The sequence below is a fragment of the Oncorhynchus nerka genome, linkage group LG9a (assembly GCF_034236695.1).
Source record: "Oncorhynchus nerka isolate Pitt River linkage group LG9a, Oner_Uvic_2.0, whole genome shotgun sequence".
Classification (NCBI taxonomy): domain Eukaryota; kingdom Metazoa; phylum Chordata; class Actinopteri; order Salmoniformes; family Salmonidae; genus Oncorhynchus; species Oncorhynchus nerka.
Window position 1 is genome coordinate 14,758,218 of NC_088404.1, and position 27,924 is coordinate 14,786,141.

Genomic DNA, 27,924 nt, shown 5'->3' on the forward strand with positions numbered 1-27,924 from the left:
CCCTCTTTTTGTCTATACAATTATTGGGCAAGGTACAATCTGATGGGAGTTTTAAAAAAGTAGCCATCTTTAGTTGCAACCTAGTTGTCATATTTTCCATTGCATACACATTTTTCAGTCGTTGAGTCCATTGACTTACGGCAAGTGGTGTGAGCCAATTGACCGTAATCATTTTCTGTGCAATCATTAACAGTACCGGTAACATGTACATTTGGTTTTTATCTTCCAGGTTGCAAGTTATGTGTAATTCATTCTAAGTGAGCTGTGAGGAGTATAGGAGTGGACTAACTGGCCAACTGACCTGCAGAGGTCACTGGGTGGTGTGACATCCAGCCGTTTGTCACAGCGATGCAGAGCCACCAGGATCTCTTCCAGATTAAAGGTGCCCCCGCAAAAACCCTCTCATCTCTGTCGCCGTTGCTATGGAGGCCCTGCTTGGAAACCCCATGGGACCCTCAGCCACCGGTTTAACAATGAAGAGGGGAGAGAACAAACTGCTTGCCTGCATAATATTGCATGCTTGAACAATGCTGCTGTCCTAAAAGCTCACTGAAGAAACAAGTCAATTAGAGCCGTGCTGTAAACTCCTGGTAGGCTGTATAGTCTGCTGGGGATATTGGAGTTAGTCAAAGAAAGAAAGACAATTAAACCAGATCTCAAAGGAGAAACACACCTTCTTGAGGGAACGTGTCTAACAGAGGAGGAATGTTCATAGAACACCAGGTACTGCTCTGCTGCCTGCCAGCGCTTTTACTGCACTGCTCCCTACTTTACGGTAGCTGCAGGTCATGATCAAATGTGACAACAGGATATGTACAGTACAAAATAAGGAACCAAATGAAATAAAACTCCCTCAGGGTTAAGTTTCTGAAATGAATGGTGGTGTTGGTATACAGTTGTCCCTTCTGTACTTAGATAATGAAATGTGGTATTGCATTTCTCAATGATGGTCCTCAGATGCCTTCAGTAGATCCATGCCTGACTGGTGCCTGAAAATTCAAACAGATGTCACCGTCTACTACTGTAGGTCTACAATGGCACTATTATTATTGGGAAATATACCATTGGGAAATGAACCATTGGGAAATGAACTTCACATCTGCTAATCATTGTAGACTTGTGAAAATGGGCATAAAATAAATGAAAGTGAATACACAGAGGATTGGGTGATCAGCTTGGAGCCACTGCCTTGGCTATAGCGATACAGTGTTCTATGTAACTCTATGGCTCTGGCGTACAAACAGCTTACAGCCTAGCGATACAGTGTTCTATGTAACTCTATGGCTCTGGCGTACAAACAGCTTACAGCCTAGCGATACAGTGTTCTATGTAACTCTATGGCTCTGGCGTACAAACAGCTTACAGCCTAGCGATACAGTGTTCTATGTAACTCTATGGCTCTGGCGTACAAACAGCTTACAGCCTAGCGATACAGTGTTCTATGTAACTCTATGGCTCTGGCGTACAAACAGCTTACAGCCTAGCGATACAGTGTTCTATGTAACTCTATGGCTCTGGCGTACAAACAGCTTACAGCCTTGAAGCTGGACCGGTGACTTTGAAAGGACACAGATAAATGTGTCAGAAAGCTTTAAGTCGTGAGTTCCTCATCACCCTGCCTGCTTGCCAGCCAGCTAGCCACCCCTCTCACTCTCTCTCTCCACACACTTTCCCCCACCCCAACTCCCCCCCTCTCTTGTAGCCAAGATCGATTATTCATCATCCAGACGGAGTAACAAAACACCTCTCTGTCCTCCTCACCTTCGTGTAAGAGTAGCAACGAGTGAGTGAATGAATCACCAAAATAAACTTGTTAAAGGGAGGAAAAATGGCCAGCTGTTTTGACCAAAGGTCAAAAAAACAATGTACACAGCGCCTGAGTCCCAAATGGCACCCCATCCCCTATATAGTGCACATCTTCTGACAATGGCCCATAGTGTCCAGGTCAAATATGGGGTGCCAGGTAGCCTAGCGGTTAAGAGTGTTGGTCCAATAACTGAAAGATCGCTGTTTCAAATCCTTGAGCTGACAAGGTCAAAAATCTCTTGATGTGGCCTTCAGTGAGGCACTTACTGTAACTCTAGTTTCTCTGGATAAGAGCATCTGCTAAATGACAAAAATGTAAATGGTGCCAATTTGGAATGGAAAACGGTATCTCAAGGTGAGCAAGTTTTCTGTCAAGAGAGATTATGTTCAAGATGTTTCAGCAGCATTGACTGGATGGTAGGTGGTAACTGATTTCATATTTCTGACAATAATAATTTTTTAAGTAGGCTAATATTTGACTTATTTATATCTGAGGACAAAAGTATTGCACTTGTCAGACTCCACTAATTTCATTGTACTATTGTGAAGTATAGTCTTGTTAGTAACAGCACAGTCTGGCGTTGCCATACCTCCAAAAGGAAAGCCTAGTTCGCCAAGAGGCTAGAAACAGCATAATAACAATTGGGTGATAAGTGAACTTGAAAGTGTAATTGGTTATAATTACAGTTGTGGATTCAGTAATTCACCATTTAGGCTAATGGCCACACACACTTTTTAACCAACAGTGAAAATGACACAATTTATATTTATTTACATTTACTCAAATGAAAAAGCTTGCAACATCATAAACGTTTTTCCGGTTACATTGATCAATTGATTACTCTAAAATGTTAACCATTAAAAGACTGATCTCCTTTTTGAATGCAGACCTTTGAAATGGTACCAAGCAACGGCATTGAAAACAGAGAACATGGAATGGCCTTAGAGCAGCTCCCCAACTGGCAATACGCAGCCGAATTTGGTCTGTGGGTCATTAGGTCCCCCAAGTTTTCTGAAATATCTATTTACATATATACATATATATATATACACACAGTACCAGTCAAAAGTTTGGACACACCTACTCATTCAAGAATTTTCTTTCTTTAACTTTTTTCTTCATTGTGAAAGAATAGTGAGGACATCAAAACTAGTAAACATCACATATGGAATAATTTAGTAACCAAAAAAGTGTTAAACAAATCAAAATAGATTTTAGATTCTTCAAAGTAGCCACCCTTTGCCTTGATAACAGCTTTGCACACTCTTATTATTCTCTCAACCAGCTTCACCTGGAAGCGTTCCAGCAGTCTTGAAGGAGTTCCCACATATGCTGAGCACTTGTTGGCTGCTTTTTCTTCACTCTGCAGTCCAACTTCTCCCAAACAATATGAGGTCAGGTGACTGTGGGGGCAAGGTAATCTGATGCAGCACTCCATCACTCTCCTTCTTGGTCAAATAGCCCTTACACAGACTGGAGGTGTGTTGGGTCATTATCCTGTCGAAAAACAAATGATAGTCCCACTAAGCGCAAACCAGATGGGATGGAGTATCGCTGCAGAATGCTGTGGTAGCCATTCTGGTTAAGTGTGCTTTGAATACTAAATAAATCACAGACAGTGTCACCAGCAAAGCAGCCCCACACCATCACACCTCCTCCTCCATGCTTCACGGTGGGAACCACACATGCAGAAATCATCCGTTCACCTACTCTGCGTGTCACAAAAACACGGCGGTTGGAACCATAATCTCAAATTTGGACTCATCAGACAAAAGGACAGATTTACACGGGTCTAATGTCCATTGCTCATGTTTCTTGGCCCAAGCAAGTATCCACGAAGGCCTGATTCATGCAGTCTCCGCTGAACAGTTAATGTTGAGATGTGTCTGTTACTTGAACTCTATGAAGCATTAATTTGGGCTGCAATCTGAGGTGCAGGTAACTCTAATTAACTTATTCTCTGCTGCAGAGGTAACTCTGGGTTTTCCTTTCCTGTGGCGGTCCTCATGAGAGCCAGTTTTCTCATAGTACTTGATGGTTTTTGCAACTGCACAGTTCTTGAAATTTTCCGGATTGACTGACATTCATGTCTTAAAGTAATGATGGACTGTCGTTTCTTATTTCTTATTTGAGCTGTTATTGCCATACTATGGACTTGGTCTTTTACCAAATAGGGCTATCTTCTGTATACCACCCCTACCTTGTCACAACACAACTGATTGGCTCAAACGCATTAAGAAGGAAAGGAATTCCACAAATTAACTTTTAACAAGGCACACCTGTTAATTGAAATGCATTCCAGGTGGCTTACCTCATGAAGCTGGTTGAGAGAATGCCAAGAGTGTGCAAAGCTGTCATCAAGGCAAAGGGTGGCTACTTTGAAGAATCTCAAAAATCAAATATATTTTGATTTGTTTAACACTTTTTTGGTTACTACATGATTGATACATGATATGTGTTCTTTCATAGAGTTGATGTCTTCACTATTATTCTAAAATGTAGAAAATAGTAAAAATAATGAAAAAGCCTGGAATGAGTAGGTGTGTCCAAACTTTTGACTGGCACTGTATATCATACTGTAGTTTATATACTGTACGGAAATCTGTATATATAATAGGGAGCTACTGTATATGTGGTCGTATACAAATGTAAACAAGATTTGAAATTATTATGTTTTAGTCAATGCTATACCCATCTGTTTGGGTTCTTGCAGTCAATTTGCATTCTTCAAATTATTTGAAATTATGTTCTGCCTCCCTGACCATCCACTTAAGAAAAAATCGTCCCGAGGCTGAATCTAGTTGATGATCCCTGTCTTATTGCCTACCCAAATGAAACCACACATTTTAGAAATATCACTGTAGTTGTTCAAGTGACCATGATTTTGAAGTGAGACAGGGACAACTGTATGCTATTCAAATCAGTAATAGGCTAGTCTATAGGCTACACAAAATGTAAATATAAATGTACTTGTTCTGTACTTGAACTTTGATTCCATATACCAGACCCGTATTCTTTTTTGTGGTTGTTGTTTTTACATATAGCGATGAGAGAATAAAACAATAGCCTACCACTTACCTAGAGAGATTGGAGCCGGGGGAACGCGACTTTTCCTTTTCTCCTCCCCTAGCCTACGTCTTCACCTTCGTTTGGAGTGAAACCAAAAACTGCCAAAACTTTGAAGGCTTCGTGGACTGGGTAAACCGATTATAATGTAATCTTTCTCTCTGTTTTAAGTATCGTTTTCTGAAATGGAACGTGGTGTGTGCGCTACATCTGCTGAGCTCGCGCGCCCCGGGTATCGCAGGGAATGATGGGGTTTGGAAACAGGCGGCTGATAAACCAAGCAGAATAGAGTGGAGGAGAGGGGGAGCAGAGAGAGAGAGAGGGCTTCACGATGGAGGAGGGGTCGTTATTGCACCTGTCTTAACACCACAGCTAAACTACAGTATGGACCCCAGGGGGAAATATTTCCCCTAATAATTCTGTTTTGTAATAGTTATATTCCCACAGATTTTGTTTTACACACAGACGAATAAAACAACATCATTAGGTATTTACCAGGAACCTGCTGGGAATAGTATGAATTAAGTGTAATAAATGGTAATGAATATTACCTGTAACTTTATCTTTTCAACTCAAATCAATACAAATACGGCCTTATTACTTAGTCTAAGCCTATAACATAGTTGTAAACAATGGTCAATATTTAAGAGTGATGCTTGAATTATAGAACCAAACACATGAAGAGAATTCTCTGTAACCATATATTTTTTAAATCTACAGTATAACATTCTAAATATTGAAAACAACATTTTAATCATATACAGCATAGAACTACATACAGTATAATTGTATTTTAATGGGGATCAACCATTGATATGTAGACTACTGTACACCCTACCTGGTTGGAAAGGTGTCATCTTCCGTAGCCTACATCCGCCTCTGTGGTCCCTTTCTCTTCCTGTTTGATTCCTTCCTTCCTTCCTTCCTGTGAGAGAGATGTGGTCGGGGGAAAATAAATCACCCCCCCCCCATCCCTGATACCTCCACCTTAATTTATCTTTAACTTCTCTACCCAGCCTGGAGAGGAGAGGCGAGACAGAAGTGGGTCAGAGGCTGCTGGGCTGGCTGGCTGCAGAACTAAGTTTGGCATCATAACCTTATGTTACAGTAGCTCGCTCCATGAGAAATCACAATCACAATCACTCACAGAGCAAGAAGTAAGAAGTAAGCCTGAAGTAAGCCTGAAGTAAGCCTGAAGTAAGCCTGAAGTAAGCCTGGGTTGTATTATAACCAAGCATACAGGTGGAGGAAGTTCATGTCTGTCTGACAAACAGCTAAATATGTTGCTCCCCCATTCTTCTATTGTGTCTGAATTGTTTGGTCAGTTGTGCCCATAATCACGACATTGTGGCCCTTGTCTACCACAAAAATATATAGAAGTCAATGGATTTGTCAAGAGATATTAGGGTACAGAAGCCCATTCTTTACAAAACCTAACTGTTATTTATTCAAAAAGTACATGGTACCTCCACAGTAATAACAAATTCATTGCATTTTTGTACTGTGAAATGTGAAATGAGGTGCAGTAATTTACAGGGTGGGATTAGTCTTATTTGTTATTTTCTCTTTCAGACAGCTTGCTAGACCAATCAAACAATTTACATTACAGTCAAATAAAATGTTATTGGTCCCATACACATATTTAGCAGATGTTATTGTGGGTGTAGTAAAATGCTGTTTTCAACACAGAATTGCAAATGTATTCATGTGTATAAATTAAAAATCTCTGTGGAGAAGTGCAAATTCACTGTAGTGCACTACTTTTGACGCTGCTCAAAAGTAGTGCACTAAGCTACTGTCGAAAGTGGTGCACTATACAGGGAACAGGATTTCAGAAGTAACCCAAGTCAGATAATCAAGTTGCTCTCGTGTTCCCTGGACAGTAATACTGCAATCTCCCTCTGATTGGTACCACGTGAAGAAGCAGACGAGACACTCCCATTCCCCTTTCAGCAGGAAATATAGCATGTAGCAGAGTGAAAGGTCCATGGTACATACCGCCTCTGTCCTAGATTGCAATTGCATGTCTTATTCTCATATTGGGAGGATGGAGACGACAGTGCATGTCTACACTGCTACTAAATTTTGGCTGTGGCTCCAAATATTATCTAACCTGTAGTACAGATGAAATAATATTCTCTGTATGTTGATGTATCTGTTGCCTGCAACATATTTGACTGTGTTTGTCATCATACAGCTAATGTGCAAACAACACCCAAGAGCTTATTGAACGGGTCTGAGCGAGTGACTTCACCGCCCTGAAAAGACTCACTTCTGCCACCCAGTGGGCATTGCGTCACATTACAGTATATTTCAACTGGGACCTCATCTACATCAAACTAAACATCAAACCCAAACCACTTCATTTGATGTGTAGCTGTAATGTTAATGTATGGAGTCCACTCAGATAATAATGGAAGTATATTAGCATTTTTTTTCTATGTTTGAAAAAGCTTTCAACAGAAAATGTCAAATGTCATATGTGTAAATAATATATAAGCATATCCCAGAATGTCTAATTAGTGGAATGGAAATGCAGTTACTCTGCATGCCCTGTGACATCTATTAACACTGTAGACTTGTGATTATGCAAAATTGTCCTGGAAGAAGTCATTTTTTGTCAAACTACTTTTAATGAACCTGATTATATTACATTTCATAAGGTCACATAAGCAACTGCACAGGGAAGTCAAAAGGCAGAATTCATTTATTTAGCAATATCAAATCAAATCAAATGTTATTGGTCACATACACGTGTTTAGCAGATGTTATTGCGGGTGTTGCGAAATGCTTGTAAATATCCTGACAGTCCGATGACCCATAATACAGATTGCACAAACAGTAAACAAATACAATGGGTCGTTTGTGGGGATTAGAGACACATGAGAAAAACAGAGAGCCAAGATTTTAGGGCAGGAAGAGAGTCGAGATAGGAGGAGAGGGTAATTTAGAAGCACTTCCTGTGGACGATTGAGGGCCCGGCCTCCTCATACTCGTCTTTGCTGATCCACATGGCCTGGAAGGTAGACAGGGAGGCCAGGATGGAGCCGCCGATCCAGACTGAGTATTTACGCTCAGGGGGGGCAATCATCTACAGGGAGCGATAGTCAGCGGTTAGGACCGAGTCAAGTTGGGTTTTTATGCAAAGTCAAGTGTCTATACTAATCAAACTTTGCTTCACCAAGGGTACTATGAAACTTTTTCCTCAAAGTACTTTCAGGTTCATCACTGTTAAATAATTGACTCACAGTAATTGGATGGTGGTAAGGTTAGCTGGATGTAATTATCAAAGAGAATAAGATGCATATATTATACATACCTTGATTTTCATAGTGCTGGGGGCCAGGGCTGTGATTTCCTTCTGCATGCGGTCACCGATACCAGGGTACATGGTGGTACCGCCAGACAAGACGTTGTTGGCGTACAGGTCCTTACGGATGTCAATGTCGCACTTCATGATGCCGTTGTATGTGGTCTCATGGATACCAGCAGACTCCATACCTATGGGGATAACAAATAACAGTCTTTACACCCATATTCTGAACTGCATACCTATGGGGATAACAGTCTTTACACCCATATTCTGAACTGCATACCTATGGGGATAACAGTCTTTACACCCATATTCTGAACTGCATACCTATGGGGATAACAGTCTTTACACCCGTATTCTGATCTGCATACCTATGGGGATAACTGTCTTTACACCCATATTCTGAACTGCATACCTATGGGGATAACAGTCTTTACACCCATATTCTGAACTGCATACCTATGGGGATAACAGTCTTTACACCCATATTCTGAACTGCATACCTATGGGGATAACAGTCTTTACACCCATATTCTGAACTGCATACCTATGGGGATAACAGTCTTTACACCCATATTCTGAACTGCATACCTATGGGGATAACAGTCTTTACACCCATATTCTGAACTGCATACCTTTGGGGATAACAGTCTTTACACCCATATTCTGAACTGCATACCTATGGGGATAACAGTCTTTACACCCGTATTCTGATCTGCATACCTATGGGGATAACTGTCTTTACACCCATATTCTGAACTGCATACCTATGGGGATAACAGTCTTTACACCCATATTCTGAACTGCATACCTATGGGGATAACTGTCTTTACACCCATATTCTGAACTGCATACCTATGGGGATAACAGTCTTTACACCCATATTCTGAACTGCATACCTATGGGGATAACAGTCTTTACACCCATATTCTGAACTGCATACCTATGGGGATAACAGTCTTTACACCCATATTCTGAACTGCATACCTATGGGGATAACAGTCTTGGGCAAGAGAATAAAGGAACAGAGCAATGGATTCTGAGCCATGTCATGTGTAGTGAAGCCTCCGTTGGAAAAGAGAGGATCAAACCAAACCACAAACTTCATAAGCAAGATATAATAGACAATGAAATATTGACACACAGAGTACTCTCTGGAAAATTATATCAATAAATATCCTTCATGAATGATCCATATGGTGACTTTTACTTCCTCTTATCCTGCATGATCTTAAATACATTACTTGTGCTACAGCACAGAATATCTAGCCTGGTCCCAGATCTATTTGTGTTGTCTTCAGACAAACTGATCTGGGACCAGGCTATAGAACATTGTGAAGTTGTAAGAATTTGTACTGACCGATGAAGGAGGGCTGGAAGAGGGTCTCTGGGCAACGGAACCTCTCGTTACCGATGGTGATGACCTGTCCGTCGGGCAACTCGTAGGACTTCTCCAGAGAGGAGGAGGAGGCAGCGGTGGCCATCTCATTCTCAAAGTCCAGAGCCACGTAGCACAGCTTCTCCTTGATGTCACGCACGATCTCTCTCTCAGCTGTGGGATTCAAATATAGCATGGAGTTTGTGAGATCATGTTGCCAACCGTGGACAGGCATAAAGGAAGAAACGGTAACTGTAGAGGGGGACCTTAACCTATGTGTCAAATCTAACTACACTGATCAGGCTCTTCTACAGGCACAGTCACTACACTAGGAAAATAATGAAGGATTGCAGTTACTCTATTTTGCCAATAGGATACACTGTAAAATAATGAGAGATCAACAAAGGTGACAAGATGCAATTAAACAAAACAAATCAGGTGTTGACACATCATATAAACTGGGTGAAAGGTGACATTTTTTATGATACTGTTAGAAGGTACAAAATAAACATTTCTGTCAATATTGATATAGTTGTAGATGAGTTTGGTTGTATCTAAAAAGGTCTCCATGGTTACCGGTGGTAACGAAAGAGTATCCTCTCTCAGTGAGGATCTTCATCAGATAATCAGTCAGGTCTCTGCCAGCCAAGTCCAGTCTCATGATGGCGTGGGGCAAGGCGTAACCCTCATACACGGGCACGTTGTGGGTCACACCATCACCAGCGTCCAGCACAATACCTGCACAGGTGAGACACATTAGTACAAACACACTGACGAGCATCAAAGTGGTCAATGCCAGGGTTGTGGGTTTTTCATTCCTGCTGGTGCCAAACATTCTAAAAATGTATGCATTCGCTGTACCATACGTCACTTATTGGGTTTTGGGTTAGGAGGCGCACTCACCTGTTGTACGACCAGAGGCATACAGAGACAGCACAGCCTGGATGGCCACATACATAGCTGGCACATTGAAGGTCTCAAACATGATCTGTCAGGAAGAAAACCCCACGCTTTTAGAAAACAGGCTCATAAATCCATTATTTGGCAATGCACCTAATAATAATATAAAGCAAATATAAGAACATCATCAATCAACATTAGTTGTGATGTAATGCTAAACAGCATAAGATTGCCAGCCAGGTAAATGGATTAATTAAGGCAGGTGACCCACCTGGGTCATCTTCTCCCTGTTGGCCTTGGGGTTGAGGGGGGCCTCAGTTAGCAGGACGGGGTGCTCTTCAGGGGCCACACGCAGCTCATTGTAGAAGGTGTGATGCCAGATCTTCTCCATGTCGTCCCAGTTAGTGATGATGCCATGCTCAATGGGGTACTTGAGGGTCAGGATACCTCTCTTGCTCTGGGCCTCGTCTCCTACATAGGAGTCCTTCTGACCCATACCCACCATCACACCCTGCAGGGTTAGAGAGAGACAGTCAAGGCTCATTCATATGTACAGTAGGTACAGGTCACAGCTGGGAGGACGGGTTTGTGGTAATGACTGGAGTGGAATCAGTGGAATGGTATTAAATACACCAAACACATGGTCTCCAGGTGTTTGATGCCATTCCGTTTATTCCGTTCCGGCCATTATTATGAGCCGTTCTCCCCTCAGCAGCCTCCTGTGGTCCAGATGTGAACGTGAACAGAAACAGACACATATTGATCTGCACATGACACACGGTCTGGTTTCCCAGACCCAGATTAAACCTACTAAACTAAAAAAGTATGCTCAATAGAGAATCTCCATTGAAAGTGTTTTTTTTTGTTGGTCCAGGTCTAGGCTTCATCTGGATTCAGGAAACTTGTCCGTACTGTAGTCTGAGTGCCAGTCTGGTTGTGCCATCATGCCAACTCCTTTTCACTCATCGTCATGCCATGTTTGGTTTGGTAATGACAGCAATGTAGTTGGCAAGAGCACAAACAGATCTGAGCCCAGGTTAGCCATACTGTAGGAGCAATGACCGACTAACAATAGTGTTGCGGCTCTATTTCAGGAATGACCCCTCTGATTGACATGGAAGGGTAGTAGAGGAGAGTAAGATGGGGTCTGACCTGATGACGGGGGCGCCCCACAATAGAGGGGAACACTGCCCTGGGGGCATCGTCACCGGCAAAGCCAGCCTTCACCAGTCCTGAGCCGTTGTCGCATACCAAGGCTGTTGTCTCTTCTTCGTCACACATGGTTGTGTCCGGTTACTGTAGGCCTACACACACACGCACGCACGCACGCACGCGCGCGCACACACACACACACACACACACACACACACACACACACACACACACACACACACACACACACACACACACACACACACACACACACACACACACACACACACACACACACACACACACCAAACAGACCAGTTGTCAGGTGTGTCAGAGTGCAATGTGTTTCACACATGGCATATGGTAGTAACAAAACAAGGTATTACCGCATTAAAGAGTATACTTTTTAGCCAGTAGTTCTGAAAGTAACGCTCCCTGAAAATTGCATACTACGTCACATATGTGCAGATATGTGCACCATGTCATTGCTCTCTCGCTCTCTCTCTCTTGTGTGCGTGCAGGATGAGACTCTTGCTAGCTGTCACTCAAGTGGCGAGGGACTGAAGCTCATTGGTTTACATTTAATTACTAGGTTGCTGGCTCACATGGGGGAAAATGGAGGGAAAATGGAGAAACACAGCTTCCAGAAAAACAGTCGCTTTCAAACTAGGGATTTTGTGGCTAATTAATGTAAAACATTAATTCTGCTCATAGATTATGCATGTATGAACAACACATTGACACATCCAGCCCAAAGCGAGAGGTTTAAAAAAGGCTTAATAGTTGCCAAAGTTCCGGAGCATGTCTTTAACAGTAGCTGCCCTTCCCACTGTGGTCTCATTCTGTAGCAGTGTCTCTGTCTGTCTGTCTGTCTGTCTGTCTGTCTGTCTGTCTGTCTGTCTGTCTGTCTGTCTGTCTGTCTGTCTGTCTGTCTGTCTGTCTGTCTGTCTGTCTGTCTGTCTGTCTGTCTGTCTGTCTGTCTGTCTGTCTGTCTGTCTGTCTGTCTGTCTGTCTGTCTGTCTGTCTGTCTGTCTGTCTGTCTGTCCGTCCGTCTGTCCGTCTGTCCGTCTGTCCGTCTGTCCGTCTGTCCGGCTGTCTGTCTGTGCTGTTCTTGTTGCTGTTCTCATATGCCATGCTGGACCCATAATTCACTTTTAGTTGACTGACCAATGATTTGATTGACTAACTGTTATGTTATTGTAATGTACAATAAAGAGGACAGTGTTACATTTTAATCGCTTTAAGTGCTTAAAAGGTATTTCTGTGTTGGTCCTAACCAACAGCCTAAAACACAGTCAAAAGAAGTTCTTAAAAATCTATTAAAGCAAGGACTTGTATTGCATTTCCTATCCACGTTAGCCATGTGGTTGTGAGATCACTTATATATTAACATAATCTGTCTGAAAATACTTGAATGGCTCTTTTTCTCTCATATTTGGTATTTGTTGCAAAAGCAGCAGCTACTCTTCCTGGGGTCCACACATGCCTGTAACCTACTGTGTGTTCTGTGTTTAAGTATAAATTATACATATAGATTACATAGTCATGTGTGGTAATTATGATAAAGTCACTGATCGTAAATTGCTTTGGATGAGAGAATAGCGTCTGCCAAATGACTAACGTAAATGTAATACTATGAGATAAATTACTATTACGGTAATCCCATAATCCCATTGAAACAGAGAATTGCATGTGTGCAGGACTTACCCTGGAGAGCTGGACAGGAGGCGATGTGTTACAGTCCCTTGAAAGAGAGAGAGACGAGAGGAGAGTGCGCCTGGCTCACCTGCTCTCTGAATTTAAATAGGAATACGCAGGACCCATGCCATCACATACCTTCAAAACCTCAGGCCTTTTAGGAGACATTGTCACCCTTACAAACCAATGCGGAACTTAAAAGCACAAACACACACACATAGATGCACATTCACACACACACACACACACACGTGCACACACACTCACACACACACACGTGCACACACACACACACACACACGTGCACATACACACACACACACGTGCACACACACTCACTCAAGAGTCTCATTTGGCCTCTGATAATTTATAGCTGGTTGGCGGAGCCCTGGTCTATAGTTGGACAACTGGAAGACAGGTTGATGATGCATCTGCAGAGAAAGGCATGTTGGAGGCCACTATAAATAAGGTCTGGTGCATCAGTCATAATGGAGATATGGCCCTTTGTCTGTCTGTCTATCTGTATTTCAGACACAGTGTTATACAGACAACCAACCAGAGACTAGTGACAACGCAAAGCCTCTATGGAACCCCCGCCAGGCCTTCAAAGGACGTTTCAGAGACTCAGTAGCAATGGGAGTGGACAATAGTCATATAAAGACATACAATGACAAGACTGTTTTAACCAATATAAATGTAGGACATACTTTAACAAACCAAAATAAACATCTATGGTGACTGTGTAACCGATGTGAAATGGCTAGCTAGTTAGCGGTGCGCGTTATTAGTGTTGAATACAGAGACGTCACTCACTCTGAGACCTTGAAGTGGTTGAATCCCTTCCTCTGCAAGGTTTGTGGCTTTGTGGAACGATGGTTGTTGATGTGTTCAGAGGGTCCCTGTTTCATGTCCGGGTTGGGACAAGGTTAGGGAAGGAAGCAACACAGTTACAACTGCTTAGTGTTCAATGACCAGAGAATGTGTCCCTCAGGCTTGGGCTTGACTCCTTCCAATGAAGTTAATTGAATTATGTCATGTCAATGAGGGAAATTGGAATTTCAATTAACTGTCTGAATTGATCCCAACCCTGATGTTCCTACAGTAAAATGATTGTCCTCATAGCCTGTCAATGAAGTAAGTCTTTACACAGTGGTAAACCACAGTGACAACAGACTCTATTCCATACTGACCCTCGTTGACCACAGTTGCATGAATCTGGTTACCAGGTCTAATGTCAACCACAGACCAGAGGAAGTTGTTCAGAAGGAGATGACCAAAAAGGAAGTGATGGTTTGAATGGTGTTGAAGGAGGGGCGTCCACAGCACTTCTACTGAATGTGGTGGTTGAAACATCCCTAGATGCCCCCCAGTGGCTATTCAATTACTGACAAGAAGACAAGATTCAGAATCAGATGATAGTCTGTCTTTCCAGCCATACACATGGAACAGTAGCCTATTTCACCCACAGTCGACATGGTTGATGGCAGAAGAAGAGACTATTCAAATTATAACAAGGGAGGAATTCTGATCTTTACCCACTAATTGGTCTTTTGACAGATCAGATCACTTTTGCCAATTGTTAGTTTAGAATTGGGCTCTTTTGCCAATATTTAGGTAAATATCAGAATTGGGCTGCCTGTGTAAATGCAGCCACACTAACACACTAACTAATAGGTTGACATAGGATAAGACTGTTAGCGTAGCAAGGTCATTAAATTATGCTGCAGTTAAGTAGTAAGGTTCATTTTATTTTAGAATTAAATCAAATCAAATGTTATTAGTCAAATGCTTCATAGACTAACAGTGAAATTCTTACGGGTTGTTTTCCAACGATGTAGATTTAAAGATACAGATGTTTATTTTATATAATAGAAATGGGGATATGAGGAATGAATACACAGTGAATAATAAATAACAATAAGGAGTAAACGATAGCATGGCTATATACAGGAGGTACCAGTACTAAGTCGTTGTTTAGGGGTATGAGGTAATAACATGGCTATATACAGGGAGTACCAGTACTGAGTCGTTGTTTAGGGGTATGAGGTAATAACATGGCTATATACAGGAGGTACCAGTACTAAGTCGTTGTTTAGGGGTATGAGGTAATAACATGGCTATATACAGGGGGTACCAGTACTGAGTCGTTGTTTAGGGGTATGAGGTAATAACATAGCTATATACAGGAGGTACCAGTACTAAGTCGTTGTTTAGGGGTATGAGGTAATAACATGGCTATATACAGGAGGTACCAGTACTAAGTCGTTGTTTAGGGGTATGAGGTAATAACATGGCTATATACAGGGGGTACCAGTACTGAGTTGTTGTTTAGGGGTATGAGGTAATAACATGGCTATATACAGGGAGTACCAGTACTAAGTCGTTGTTTAGGGGTATGAGGTAATAACATGGCTATATACAGGGAGTACCAGTACTAAGTCGTTGTTTAGGGGTATGAGGTAATAACATGGCTATATACAGGGAGTACCAGTACTGAGTCGTTGTTTAGGGTTATGACGTAATAACATAGCTATATACAGGGGGTACCAGTACTAAGTCGTTGTTTAGGGGTTTGAGGTAATAACATGGCTATATACAGGGAGTACCAGTACTGAGTTGTTGTTTAGGGGTATGAGGTAATAACATAGCTATATACAGGGAGTACCAGTACTGAGTCGTTGTTTAGGGGTATGAGGTAATAACATAGCTATATACAGGGAGTACCAGTACTAAGTCGTTGTTTAGGGGTATGAGGTAATAACATGGCTATATACAGGGAGTACCAGTACTGAGTTGTTGTTTAGGGGTATGAGGTAATAACATGGCTATATACAGGGAGTACCAGTACTAAGTCGTTGTTTAGGGGTATGAGGTAATAACATGGCTATATACAGGGAGTACCAGTACTGAGTCGTTGTTTAGGGGTATGAGGTAATAACATAGCTATATACAGGGAGTACCAGTACTAAGTCGTTGTTTAGGGGTATGAGGTAATAACATGGCTATATACAGGGAGTACCAGTACTGAGTTGTTGTTTAGGGGTATGAGGTAATAACATGGCTATATACAGGGAGTACCAGTACTAAGTCGTTGTTTAGGGGTATGAGGTAATAACATGGCTATATACAGGGAGTACCAGTACTAAGTCGTTGTTTAGGGGTATGAGGTAATAACATGGCTATATACAGGGAGTACCAGTACTGAGTCGTTGTTTAGGGGTATGAGGTAATAACATAGCTATAGACAAGGGGTACCAGTACTAAGTCGTTGTTTAGGGGTATGAGGTAATAACATGGCTATATACAGGGAGCACCAGTACTGAGTCAATGTGCAGGAGGACGAGGTAATAACATGGCTATATACAGGGAGCACCAGTACTAACTCGTTGTTTAGGGGTATGAGGTAATAACATGGCTATATACAGGGAGTACCAGTACTGAGTCGTTGTTTAGGGGTATGAGGTAATAACATGGCTATATACAGGGAGTACCAGTACTAAGTTGTTGTTTAGGGGTATGAGGTAATAACATGGCTATATACAGGAGTACCAGTACTGAGTTGTTGTTTAGGGGTATGAGGTAATAACATAGCTAGTATACAGGGAGTATACAGGGAGTACCAGTACTAAGTCGTTGTTTAGGGGTATGAGGTAATAACATGGATATATACAGGAGTACCAGTACTGAGTTGTTGTTTAGGGGTATGAGGTAATAACATAGCTATATACAGGGAGTACCAGTACTAAGTCGTTGTTTAGGGGTATGAGGTAATAACATGGCTATATACAGGGGGTACCAGTACTAAGTCAATGTGCAGGAGGACGAGGTAATAACATGGCTATATACAGGGAGCACCAGTACTGAGTCAATGTGGAGGAGGACGAGGTAATAACATGGCTATATACAGGGAGCACCAGTACTGAGTCAATGTGCAGGAGGACGAGGTAATAACATGGCTATATACAGGGGGTACCAGTACTAAGTCAATGTGCAGGAGGACGAGGTAATAACATGGCTATATACAGGGAGTACCAGTACTGAGTCGTTGTTTAGGGGTATGAGGTAATAACATGGATATATACAGGGAGTACCAGTACTGAGTTGTTGTTTAGGGGTATGAGGTAATAACATAGCTATATACAGGGAGTACCAGTACTAAGTCGTTGTTTAGGGGTATGAGGTAATAACATGGCTATATACAGGGAGCACCAGTACTGAGTCAATGTGCAGGAGGACGAGGTAATAACATGGCTATATACAGGGAGCACCAGTACTAACTCGTTGTTTAGGGGTATGAGGTAATAACATGGCTATATACAGGGAGTACCAGTACTGAGTCGTTGTTTAGGGGTATGAGGTAATAACATGGCTATATACAGGGAGTACCAGTACTAAGTCGTTGTTTAGGGGTATGAGGTAATAACATGGCTATATACAGGGAGCACCAGTACTGAGTCAATGTGCAGGAGGACGAGGTAATAACAAGGCTATATACAGGGAGCACCAGTACTAACTCGTTGTTTAGGGGTATGAGGTAATAACATGGCTATATACAGGGAGTACCAGTACTGAGTTGTTGTTTAGGGGTATGAGGTAATAACATGGCTATATACAGGGGGTACCAGTACTAAGTCAATGTGCAGGAGGACGAGGTAATAACATGGCTATATACAGGGAGCACCAGTACTGAGTCAATGTGGAGGAGGACGAGGTAATAACATGGCTATATACAGGGAGCACCAGTACTGAGTCAATGTGCAGGAGGACGAGGTAATAACATGGCTATATACAGGGGGTACCAGTACTAAGTCAATGTGCAGGAGGACGAGGTAATAACATGGCTATATACAGGGAGCACCAGTACTGAGTCAATGTGCAGGAGGACGAGGTAATAACATGGCTATATACAGGGGGTACCAGTACTAAGTCGTTGTTTATGGGTACGAGGTAATAACATAGCTATATACAGGGGGTACCAGTACTAAGTCGTTGTTTAGGGGTATGAAGTAATAACATAGCTATATACAGGGAGTACCAGTACTAAGTCGTTGTTTATGGGTATGAGGTAATAACATAGCTATATACAGGGAGTACCAGTACTAAGTCGTTGTTTAGGGGTATGAGGTAATAACATGGCTATATACAGGGGGTACCAGTACTAAGTCGTTGTTTATGGGTACGAGGTAATAACATAGCTATATACAGGGGGTACCAGTACTGAGTTGTTGTTTAGGGGTATGAGGTAATAACATGGCTATATACAGGGGGCACCAGTACTGAGTTGTTGTTCAGGGGTATGAGGTAATAACATAGCTATATACAGGGAGTACCAGTACTGAGTTGTTGTTTAGGGGTATGAGGTAATAACATGGCTATATACAGGGGGTACCAGTACTAAGTCGTTGTTTAGGGGTATGAGGTAATAACATGGCTATATACAGGGGGTACCAGTACTGAGTTGTTGTTTAGGGGTATGAGGTAATAACATGGCTATATACAGGGAGTACCAGTACTGAGTCGTTGTTTAGGGGTATGAGGTAATAACATGGCTATATACAGGAAGTACCAGTACTAAGTCGTTGTTCAGGGGTATGAGGTAATAACATGGCTATATACAGGGAGTACCAGTACTAAGTCGTTGTTTAGGGGTATGAGGTAATAACATGGCTATATACAGGGAGTACCAGTACTAAGTCGTTGTTTAGGGGTATGAGGTAATAACATGGCTATATACAGGGAGTACCAGTACTGAGTCGTTGTTTAGGGGTATGAGGTAATAACATAGCTATACACAGGGGGTACCAGTACTGAGTTGTTGTTTAGGGGTATGAGGTAATAACATAGCTATATACAGGGAGTACCAGTACTGAGTTGTTGTTTAGGGGTATGAGGTAATAACATAGCTATATACAGGGGGTACCAGTACTGAGTCGTTGTTTAGGGGTATGAGGTAATAACATAGCTATATACAGGGGGTACCAGTACTGAGTTGTTGTTTAGGGGTATGAGGTAATAACATGGCTATATACAGGGAGTACCAGTACTGAGTCGTTGTTTAGGGGTATGAGGTAATAACATAGCTATATACAGGGGGTACCAGTACTGAGTTGTTGTTTAGGGGTATGAGGTAATAACATAGCTATATACAGGGAGTACCAGTACTAAGTCGTTGTTTAGGGGTATGAGGTACTAACATGGCTATATACAGGGAGTACCAGTACTGAGTCGTTGTTTAGGGGTATGAGGTAATAACATGGCTATATACAGGGAGTACCAGTACTGAGTCGTTGTTTAGGGGTATGAGGTAATAACATGGCTATATACAGGGAGCACCAGTACTGAGTCAATGTGCAGGAGGACGAGGTAATACCATGGCTATATACAGGGAGCACCAGTACTAACTCGTTGTTTAGGGGTATGAGGTACTAACATGGCTATATACAGGGAGTACCAGTACTGAGTCGTTGTTTAGGGGTATGAGGTAATAACATGGCTATATACAGGGAGTACCAGTACTAAGTTGTTGTTTAGGGGTATGAGGTAATAACATGGCTATATACAGGGGGTACCAGTACTGAGCCGTTGTTCAGGGGTACGAGGTAATAACATGGCTATATACAGGGAGTATCAGTACTGAGTCAATGTGCAGGGGTACGAGGTAATAACATGGCTATATACAGGGAGTACCTGTACTGAGCCGTTGTTCAGGGGTATGAGGTAATAGCATGGCTATATACAGGGAGTACCAGGACTGAGTCAATATGCAGGGGTACGGGGTAATAACATAACATATGTGCAGGGAGTACCAGCATTGAGTCTTGTTTACCAGTCTTGTTTAGCAGTCTTATGGCTTGGGGGTAGAAGCTGTTCAGGTTCCTGTTGGTTACAGACTTGATGCACCGGTACCGCTTACCGTGCGGTAGCAGAGAGAACAGTCTATGGATTGAGTGGCTAGAGTCTTTGACAATTTTGGGGTGCTTCCTCAGACACCGTCTGCTATTGTCCACCCAGGACAATGGATCGGATCCCAGCCGGCGACCCAAAACAACGTAAGAAAAAAGTAACGTTCTTTGCTTCACGGAAACATGGCTCACTCGAGAGACGCTAACGGAGTCGGTGCAGCCAGCTGGTTTCTTCACGCATCGCGCCGACAGAAGAGGGGCGGGGGGGGTATGCCTTATGATTAACGAGACGTGGTGTGATCATAACAACATACAGGAACTCAAGTTCTTCTGTTCACCTGACTCTCTGAATTCCTCACAATCAAATGTCGACAGCATTATCTACCAAGGGAATTCTCTTCGATTATAATCACAGCCGTATATATTCCCCAAGCAGAAACATTGATGGCCCTGAACTAACTTTATTTGACTCTATGAAAACTGGAAACCACAAATCCTGAGGCTGCATTCATTGTAGCTGGGAATTTTATCAAGGCTAATCTGAAAACAAGACTCCCTAAATTCTATCAGGGCTGGTAAAACCCTGGATCATTGTTATTCTAATTTCCGCGACGCATATAAGGCCCTCCCTCGCCCTCCTTTCGGAAAAGATGACCACGACTCCATTTTGTTGCTTCCAGCCTACAGACATAAACTAAAACAGGAAGCACCCGCGCTCAGGTCTGTTCAGCGCTGGTCCGACCAATCTGATTCCACGCGTCAAGATTGCTTCGATCACGTGGATTGGGATATATTCCGCATTGCGTCCAACAACAACTATAACGAATACGCTGATTCGGTGAGCGAATTCATTAGAAAGTGCATCGGCGATGTTATACCCACAACAACGATTAAAACATTCCCAAAACAGAAACCGTGGATTGATGGCAGCATTCGCGCGAAACTGAAAGCGCGAACCACTGCTTTTAACCAGGGCAAGGTGACCGGAAACATGACCGAATACAAACAGTGTAGCTATTCTCTCCGCTACCAAAACCTGCGGAGAGCCGAGGTGAGTAAAACATTTAAATGTGTTAACCCTCGCAAGGCTGCAGGCCCAGACGGCATCCCCAGCCGCGTCCTCAGAGCATGCGCAGACCAGCTGGCTGGTGGGTTTACAGACATATTCAATCAATCCTTATCCCAGTCTGCTGTTCCAACATGCTTCAAGGGGGGCACCATTGTTTCTGTTCCCAAGAAAGCTAAGGTAACTGAGCTAGCACTCACTTCCGTCATCATGAAGTGCTTTGAGAGACTGGTCAAGGACCATATCACCTCCACCCTACCTGACACCCTAGACCCACTCCAATTTGCTTACCGCCCCAATAGGTCCACAGATGACGCAATCGCAACCACACTGCACACTGCACACTGCACACTGCACACTGCCCTACCCCATCTGGACAAGAGGAATACCTATGTGAGAATGCTGTTCATCGACTACAGCTCATCATATAACACCATAGTACCCTCCAAACTCGTCATCAAGCTCGAGACCCTGGGTCTCGACCCCGCCCTGTGCAACTGGGTACTGGACTTCCTGACGCCCCCAGGTGGTGAGGGTAGGTAACAACATCTCCACCCCGCTGATCCTCAACACTGGGGCCCCACAAGGGTGCGTTCTGAGCCCTCTGCTGTACTCCCTGTTCACCCACGACTGTGTGGCCATGCACGTCTCCAACTCAATCATCAAGTTTGATGACGACACTACAGTGGTAGGCTTGATTACCAACAATGACGAGACGGCCTACAGGGAGGAGGTGAGGGCCCTTGGAGTGTGGTGTCAGGAAAATAACCTTACACTCAATGTCAACAACACAAAGGAGATGATTGTGGACTTCAGGAAACAGCAGAGGGAGCACCCCCCTATCCACATCGACGGGACAGTAGTGAAGAGGGAAGTAAGTTTCAAGTTCCTCGGCGTACACATCACGGACAAACTGAATTGGTCCACCCACACAGAGAGCGTTGTGAAGAAGGCGCAGCAGCGCCTCTTCAACCTCAGGATCACCGCCTGGTACGGCAACTGCTCCGCCCACAACCGTAAGGCTCTCCAGAGGGTAGTGAGGTCTGCACAACGCATCACCGGGGGCAAACTACCTGCCCTCCAGGACACCTACACCACCCGATGTCACAGGAAGGCCATAAAGATCATCAAGGACAACAACCACCCGAGCCACTGCCTGTTCACCCCGCTATCATCCAGAAGGCGAGGTCAGTACAGGTGCATCAAAGCTGGGACAGAGAGACTGAAAAACAGCTTCTATCTCAAGGCCATCAGACTGTTAAACAGCCACCACTAACATTGAGTGGCTGCTGCAAACATACTCACTCAACTCCAGCCACTTTAATAATGGAATTGATGGAAATTGATGTAAAAAATGTATCACTAGCCACTTTAAACAATGCCACTTAATATAATGTTTACATACCCTACATTACTCATCTCATATGTATATGTATATACTGTACTCTATATCATCTACTGCATCTTGCCATCTTTATGTAATACATGTATCACTAGCCACTTTAAACTATGCCACTTTATGTTTATATACCCTACATTACTCATCTCATATGTATATACTGTGCTCTAGAACATCTACTGCATCTTGCCTATGCCGTTCTGTACCATCACTCATTCATATATCTTTATGTACATATTCTTTATCCCTTTACAGTTGTGGAATTGTTAGGTTAGATTACTCGTTGGTTATTACTGCATTATCGGAACTAGAAGCACAAGCATTTCGCTACACTCGCATTAACATCTGCTAACCATGTGTATATGACAAATAACATTTTATTTTATTTGATAAAGCTCTCATGTTCTCAATGGTGCAGCTGTAAAGCTTTTTGAGGATCTGAGGGCCCACGCCAAATCTTTTCAGCCTCTTGAGGAGGAAGAGGTGATGTCGTGCCCTCTTCACAACTCTTGTCGGTGTGTGTGGACCATGTTAATTCCTTAGTGATGTGGACACCGAGGAACCTGAAGCTCTTGACCCACACCACTACAGACCCATCGATGTGGATGGGGGCGTGCTCGGCACTCCATTTCTTCTAGTCGTCAACAAACTTGAAGGCCAGAGATTGTGATCAAGCCAAGGTAATAACACTTTAGGATTATTTGTGTCAGTGTCTTTGGCAGCCAGGGGTGGCGGAGGAGAGGAGGAGGAGAGGAAGAGGAGAGGAAGAGGAGAGGAGGAGGTTATGTGAGCTTATGGAACGTTGGCCTCCTGCCCGTCTTTTAACTCTGTCCTTCGCTAATCTTACAGCCTCATTGACCCCCTTACTTTAGTTTGCAAGCCTGTCATCAAGGCAATGGGTGGCTATTTTGAAAAATCTCAAATATAAAATACATTTAGATTTGTTTAATGCTTTTACTGAGCTGCTTTACTGCACAGCAGGTCACAAATCAACATGATGAACATGAACTCGAACATGATGAACATGAACTCGAACACTGCTAAACCTGCAGCCCCACAGCAGTTTGCTATGTTAACTGGATAAACCTGAATCAGAGAGGTGCGGAGGGCTGCCTTAATCAATATCCACGTCTTCGGCACTCGGGGAACAGTGGGTTAACTGCCTTGCTCAGGGGCAGAATGACAGATATTTACCTTGTCAGCACAGGGATTCGATCCAGCAACCTTACTGTTACTGGCCCAACGCTCTAACCACTAGGCCACCTGCCGCCCCAGAAGGTGCATCAGATAGACAAACGGGCAAACTCAGTCTGAGAACCACCTTAAACCCAGAGACACAGATACAGACACAATGTTTTAAAGCCACAAAAGAAGCATAAATGTTTTGCATTGTCTTCCTTACAGAAGCTCTAATATTAGATTATTTTGACCTGGAGGTTGCTAGCCTCCTAAACCAGACTAACCTCTAACCTCACCATTGTTTTATATCAGGCTAGGAGATCATTAGCTCGTTCATGACTTTCTTACTCAATATCTGTCATTGGACATAAAGCATATAAAGAAGTAGATAAAGCCTTGACCTCTTGTGTTAGAGGGTGACAACCGGCCACATGTGATGCATGGTATTTGTTTATGGTTAGGGGTCTGGGGTTTGTTTTGACCTTGTAAACTGGGCCTTCATGTTGGTGCACTGCAAAACACACACACACACACACACACACACACACACACACACACACACACACACACACACACACACACACACACACACACACACACACAGTAGCCTATTGTTTTATGAGAAGTCCTGTTGCCATGAGATCATGTGACTAAGGTCCTACTTGTGACCACCCCAGCATTCTCCCATCACTAGAAATAGCACCACCTCCCCCACATATATGACCAGGTGGGGGTAGACCTAGTCATTATTTCCTCAAATGCTTTCCCTGGATAGGAGCAGCTCAGTGGTGTGAGCAGTGGGCACCATAGTAGGCATATGTAGACGGCCTGTGTTATTGGATTTAATATCTACTTGGTAAAGGCACAGAGAAAATAAAGAAAATAAAGGGAGCATTCATAGAAATGCCATAGAAAATAAAGGGAGCATTCATTTCTGGCATCAGGCCAGAATGGGGTGGGCTATTGGGTCTGATTCAAAAGTAGCCCATGTACCAAAAAAATGAACGCAATGCCACAGACAACCTGTCAATCATCATATATCTGTCACTCTGAAATGTTGACTTACTGTGACGACAGCCACAGACACTCAGTCACAATACAGTGTGTGGTGAAAAACCAGTAAAACCAGACAAAACCAGTAAAACCAGGCAAAACCAGACATATACAGGTACATATACTGTACCAGTCAAAAGTTTGGACACACCTATTCATTCAAGGGTTTTTCTTTATTTTTACTATTTTCTAATTGAATAATAGAATAAAACTATGAAATAACACATATGGAATCATGTAATAAACAAAAAAAGCATTAAACAAATCTAAATGTATTTTATATTTGAGATTTTTCAAAATAGCCACCCTTTGCCTTGATGACAGGTTTGCACACTCTTGGCATTCTCTCAACCAGCTTCACCCGGAATGCTTGTCCAACTGTCTTGAAGGAGTTCCCACATATGCTGAGCACTTGTTGGCTGCTTTCCTTCACTCTGCGGTCCAACTCATCCCAAACAATCTCAATTGGATTGAGGTCGGTGATTGTGGAGGCCAGGTCATCTGATGCAGCACTCCACCACTCTCCTTCTTGGTCAAATAGGCCTTACACAGCCTGGAGGTGTGTTGGGTCATTGTCCTGTTGAAAAACAAATGATAGTCCCACTAAGCGCAAACCAGATGGGATGGCGTATCACAGCAGAATGCTGTGGTAGCCATGCTGTTTAAGTGTGCCTTGAATTCTAAATAAATCACTGTAACCAGCAAAGCACCCCCACACCATCACACCTCCTCCTCCATGCTTCACGGTGGGATACCACACATTGTATTTCTTGGCCCAAGCAAGTATCTTCTTCTTATTGGTGTCCTTTAGTAGTGGTTTCTTTGCAGCAATTTGACCATGAAGGCCTGATTCATGCAGTCTCCTCTGAACAGTTGATGTTGAGATGTGTCTGTTACTTGAACTCTGTGAAGCATTTACTTGGGCTGCAATTTCTGAGGCTGGTAACTCTAATGAACCCTCTGCAGCAAAGGTAACTCTGGGTCTTCCTTTCCTGTGGTGGTCCTCATGAGATCCAGTTTAATCACGGTGCTTGATGGTTTTTGCGACTGTACTTGAAGAAACTTTCAAAGTTCTTGAAATTTTCCAGGTTGACTGACCTTCATGTCTTAAAGTAATGATGGACTGTCATTTCTCTTTGCTTATTTGAGCTGTTCTTGCCATAATGTGGACTTGGTCTTTTACCAAATAAGGTTTTCTGTATACCCCTCTACCTTGTCACAACACAACTGATTGGCTCAAACACATTAAGGAAAGAAATTCAACTAATGAACTTTTAACAAGGCACACCTGTTAATTGAAATGCATGCCAGGTGACTACCTCATGAAGTTGGCTGAGACAATGGCAAGAGTGTGCAAAGCTGTCATCAAGGCAAAGGGTGGCTACTTTGAAGAATCTCAAATAATAAATATATTTTGATTTGTATAACACTTTATTGGTTAATACATGATTCCATATGTGTCATTTCATAGTGTTGATGTCTTCACTATTATTCTACAATGTAGAAAATAGTAAATATAAAGAAAAACCCTTGAATGAGTAGGTGTGTCCAAACTTTTGAATGGTACTGTACATCATTGTTAAAGACCCAAACTAGCATACATGCCTCTTGATGTATAAATAACCTTTTACATATCAACACGGGAGACAGTTACAGTAGAAACTCCTCTCATTGGCTGACCTGTCACCTTTGGACTAGTGACCTCACAAGGACAACAAGACAGACCAGTGAGTGTGCCGATCCTTAGATTGTAATATGTGTGTTATCACATGTATTTCTGAGAAGTACACAACTGTAACATGTTAGCCGAAAAGGAGCAAGGGTGCATGGATTAAAAACATGGCTAGCCAAACATGACCATTCTCAAAAAAAAACATTTTCAGTTATCATTTCATTATCTCCTCTCCATTCTCCACATTGTTTAACTCGCAGTGAGCATATAGTACATGGTTACATGGCAGGAGTTGGCCTTACTCATGTGTCCCAGTGCCACTATTCACAGTCACCCATGTTACAGTAAAACTCTGTCATAGACAGGTCGAGTAGACATTATCGTGAGAGAAATTAACAGCACGCTCATTAAGCTAAATTACACCTAAAGGACTGGACTGCTAATTCACAACATTGTGAAAGGAAGAACATGTCCATAAACCACATAATATACAGTGCCTTTGGAAAGTATTCAGACCCCTAGACTTTTTCCACATGTTATGTGTGTATGTATGCCTTCTTCTAAAATGGATTTAATTTTTTTATCCTCCATTTATACACAATACCCCATAATGACAAAGCGAAAACTGTTTTTTTTACATTTTTGCAAATGTATTAAAAATAAAAGACAAAAATACATTGTTTACCTAAGTATTCAGACTCTTTGCTATGAGACTTGATTGGAGTCCACGTGGTAAATTCAATTTATTGGACATGATTTGGAAAGGCACACAACTGTCTATAAGGTCCCACAGTTGACAGTGCATGTCAGAGCAAAAATCAAGCCATGAGGTCGAAGGAATTGTTCATAGAGCTCCGAGACAGGATTGTATCGAGGCACAGATCTGGGGAAAGGGTACCAAGACCACAGTGGCGTCCATCATTCTTAAATGGAAGAAGATTGGAACCACCAAGCCTTATCCTAGAGCTGGCCGCCCGGTCAAACTGAGCAATCGGGGGAGAAGGGCCTTGGTCAGGGGAGGTGACCAAGAGCCCGATGGCCACTCTGACAAAGCTCTAGAGTTCCTCTGTGGAGATGGGAGAACCATCCAGAAGGACAACCATCTCTTTAGTACTCCACCATTCAGGCCTTTTTGGTAGAGTGGCCAGATGGAAGACACTCCTCAGTAGGTCACGAGAGTAGGTGCTCAGGTCTCTCCAAAAGTTTATAGAATGATGGGTAAAGAACCATGGGGAAATTATTATTATTTCCACTATACACTATTGACAGTCTCGTTCACCCGCTGGCTCACTCTCTCCCTGTCACAATTAGCCTGGGGACAAGGTACCATTGACAGTGG

General features: G+C 42.8%; 1 protein-coding gene across 1 annotated transcript; it reads right to left on the bottom strand.

The window, feature by feature from the left end:
* Positions 1–7,562: 7,562 nt before the first annotated feature.
* LOC135573332 (actin, alpha cardiac muscle 1-like) lies at positions 7,563–13,430 on the bottom strand. The gene is made up of 8 exons (XM_065022351.1): positions 13,324–13,430; positions 11,617–11,768; positions 10,736–10,975; positions 10,468–10,552; positions 10,141–10,302; positions 9,547–9,738; positions 8,193–8,374; positions 7,563–7,964 (listed from the first exon to the last, which is right to left on the bottom strand). The coding sequence occupies exons 2-8, from the start codon at positions 11,743–11,745 to the stop codon at positions 7,821–7,823; spliced, it is 1,134 nt and encodes a 377-aa protein (XP_064878423.1). The 5' UTR covers positions 11,746–11,768; positions 13,324–13,430; the 3' UTR covers positions 7,563–7,820.
* Between the last annotated feature and the right edge of the window lie 14,494 nt (positions 13,431–27,924).

Coding starts and splice junctions, on each gene's coding strand:
- LOC135573332 (XM_065022351.1), bottom strand. CDS start 11,745: ATGTGTGACGAAGAAGAGACAACAGCCTTGGTATGCGACAACGGCTCA. Junction 10,553..10,735: donor ACAGGGAGAAGATGACCCAG/GTGGGTCACCTG, acceptor TCTTCCTGACAG/ATCATGTTTGAGACCTTCAA. Junction 7,965..8,192: donor CCAGCACTATGAAAATCAAG/GTATGTATAATA, acceptor CGCTCCCTGTAG/ATGATTGCCCCCCCTGAGCG.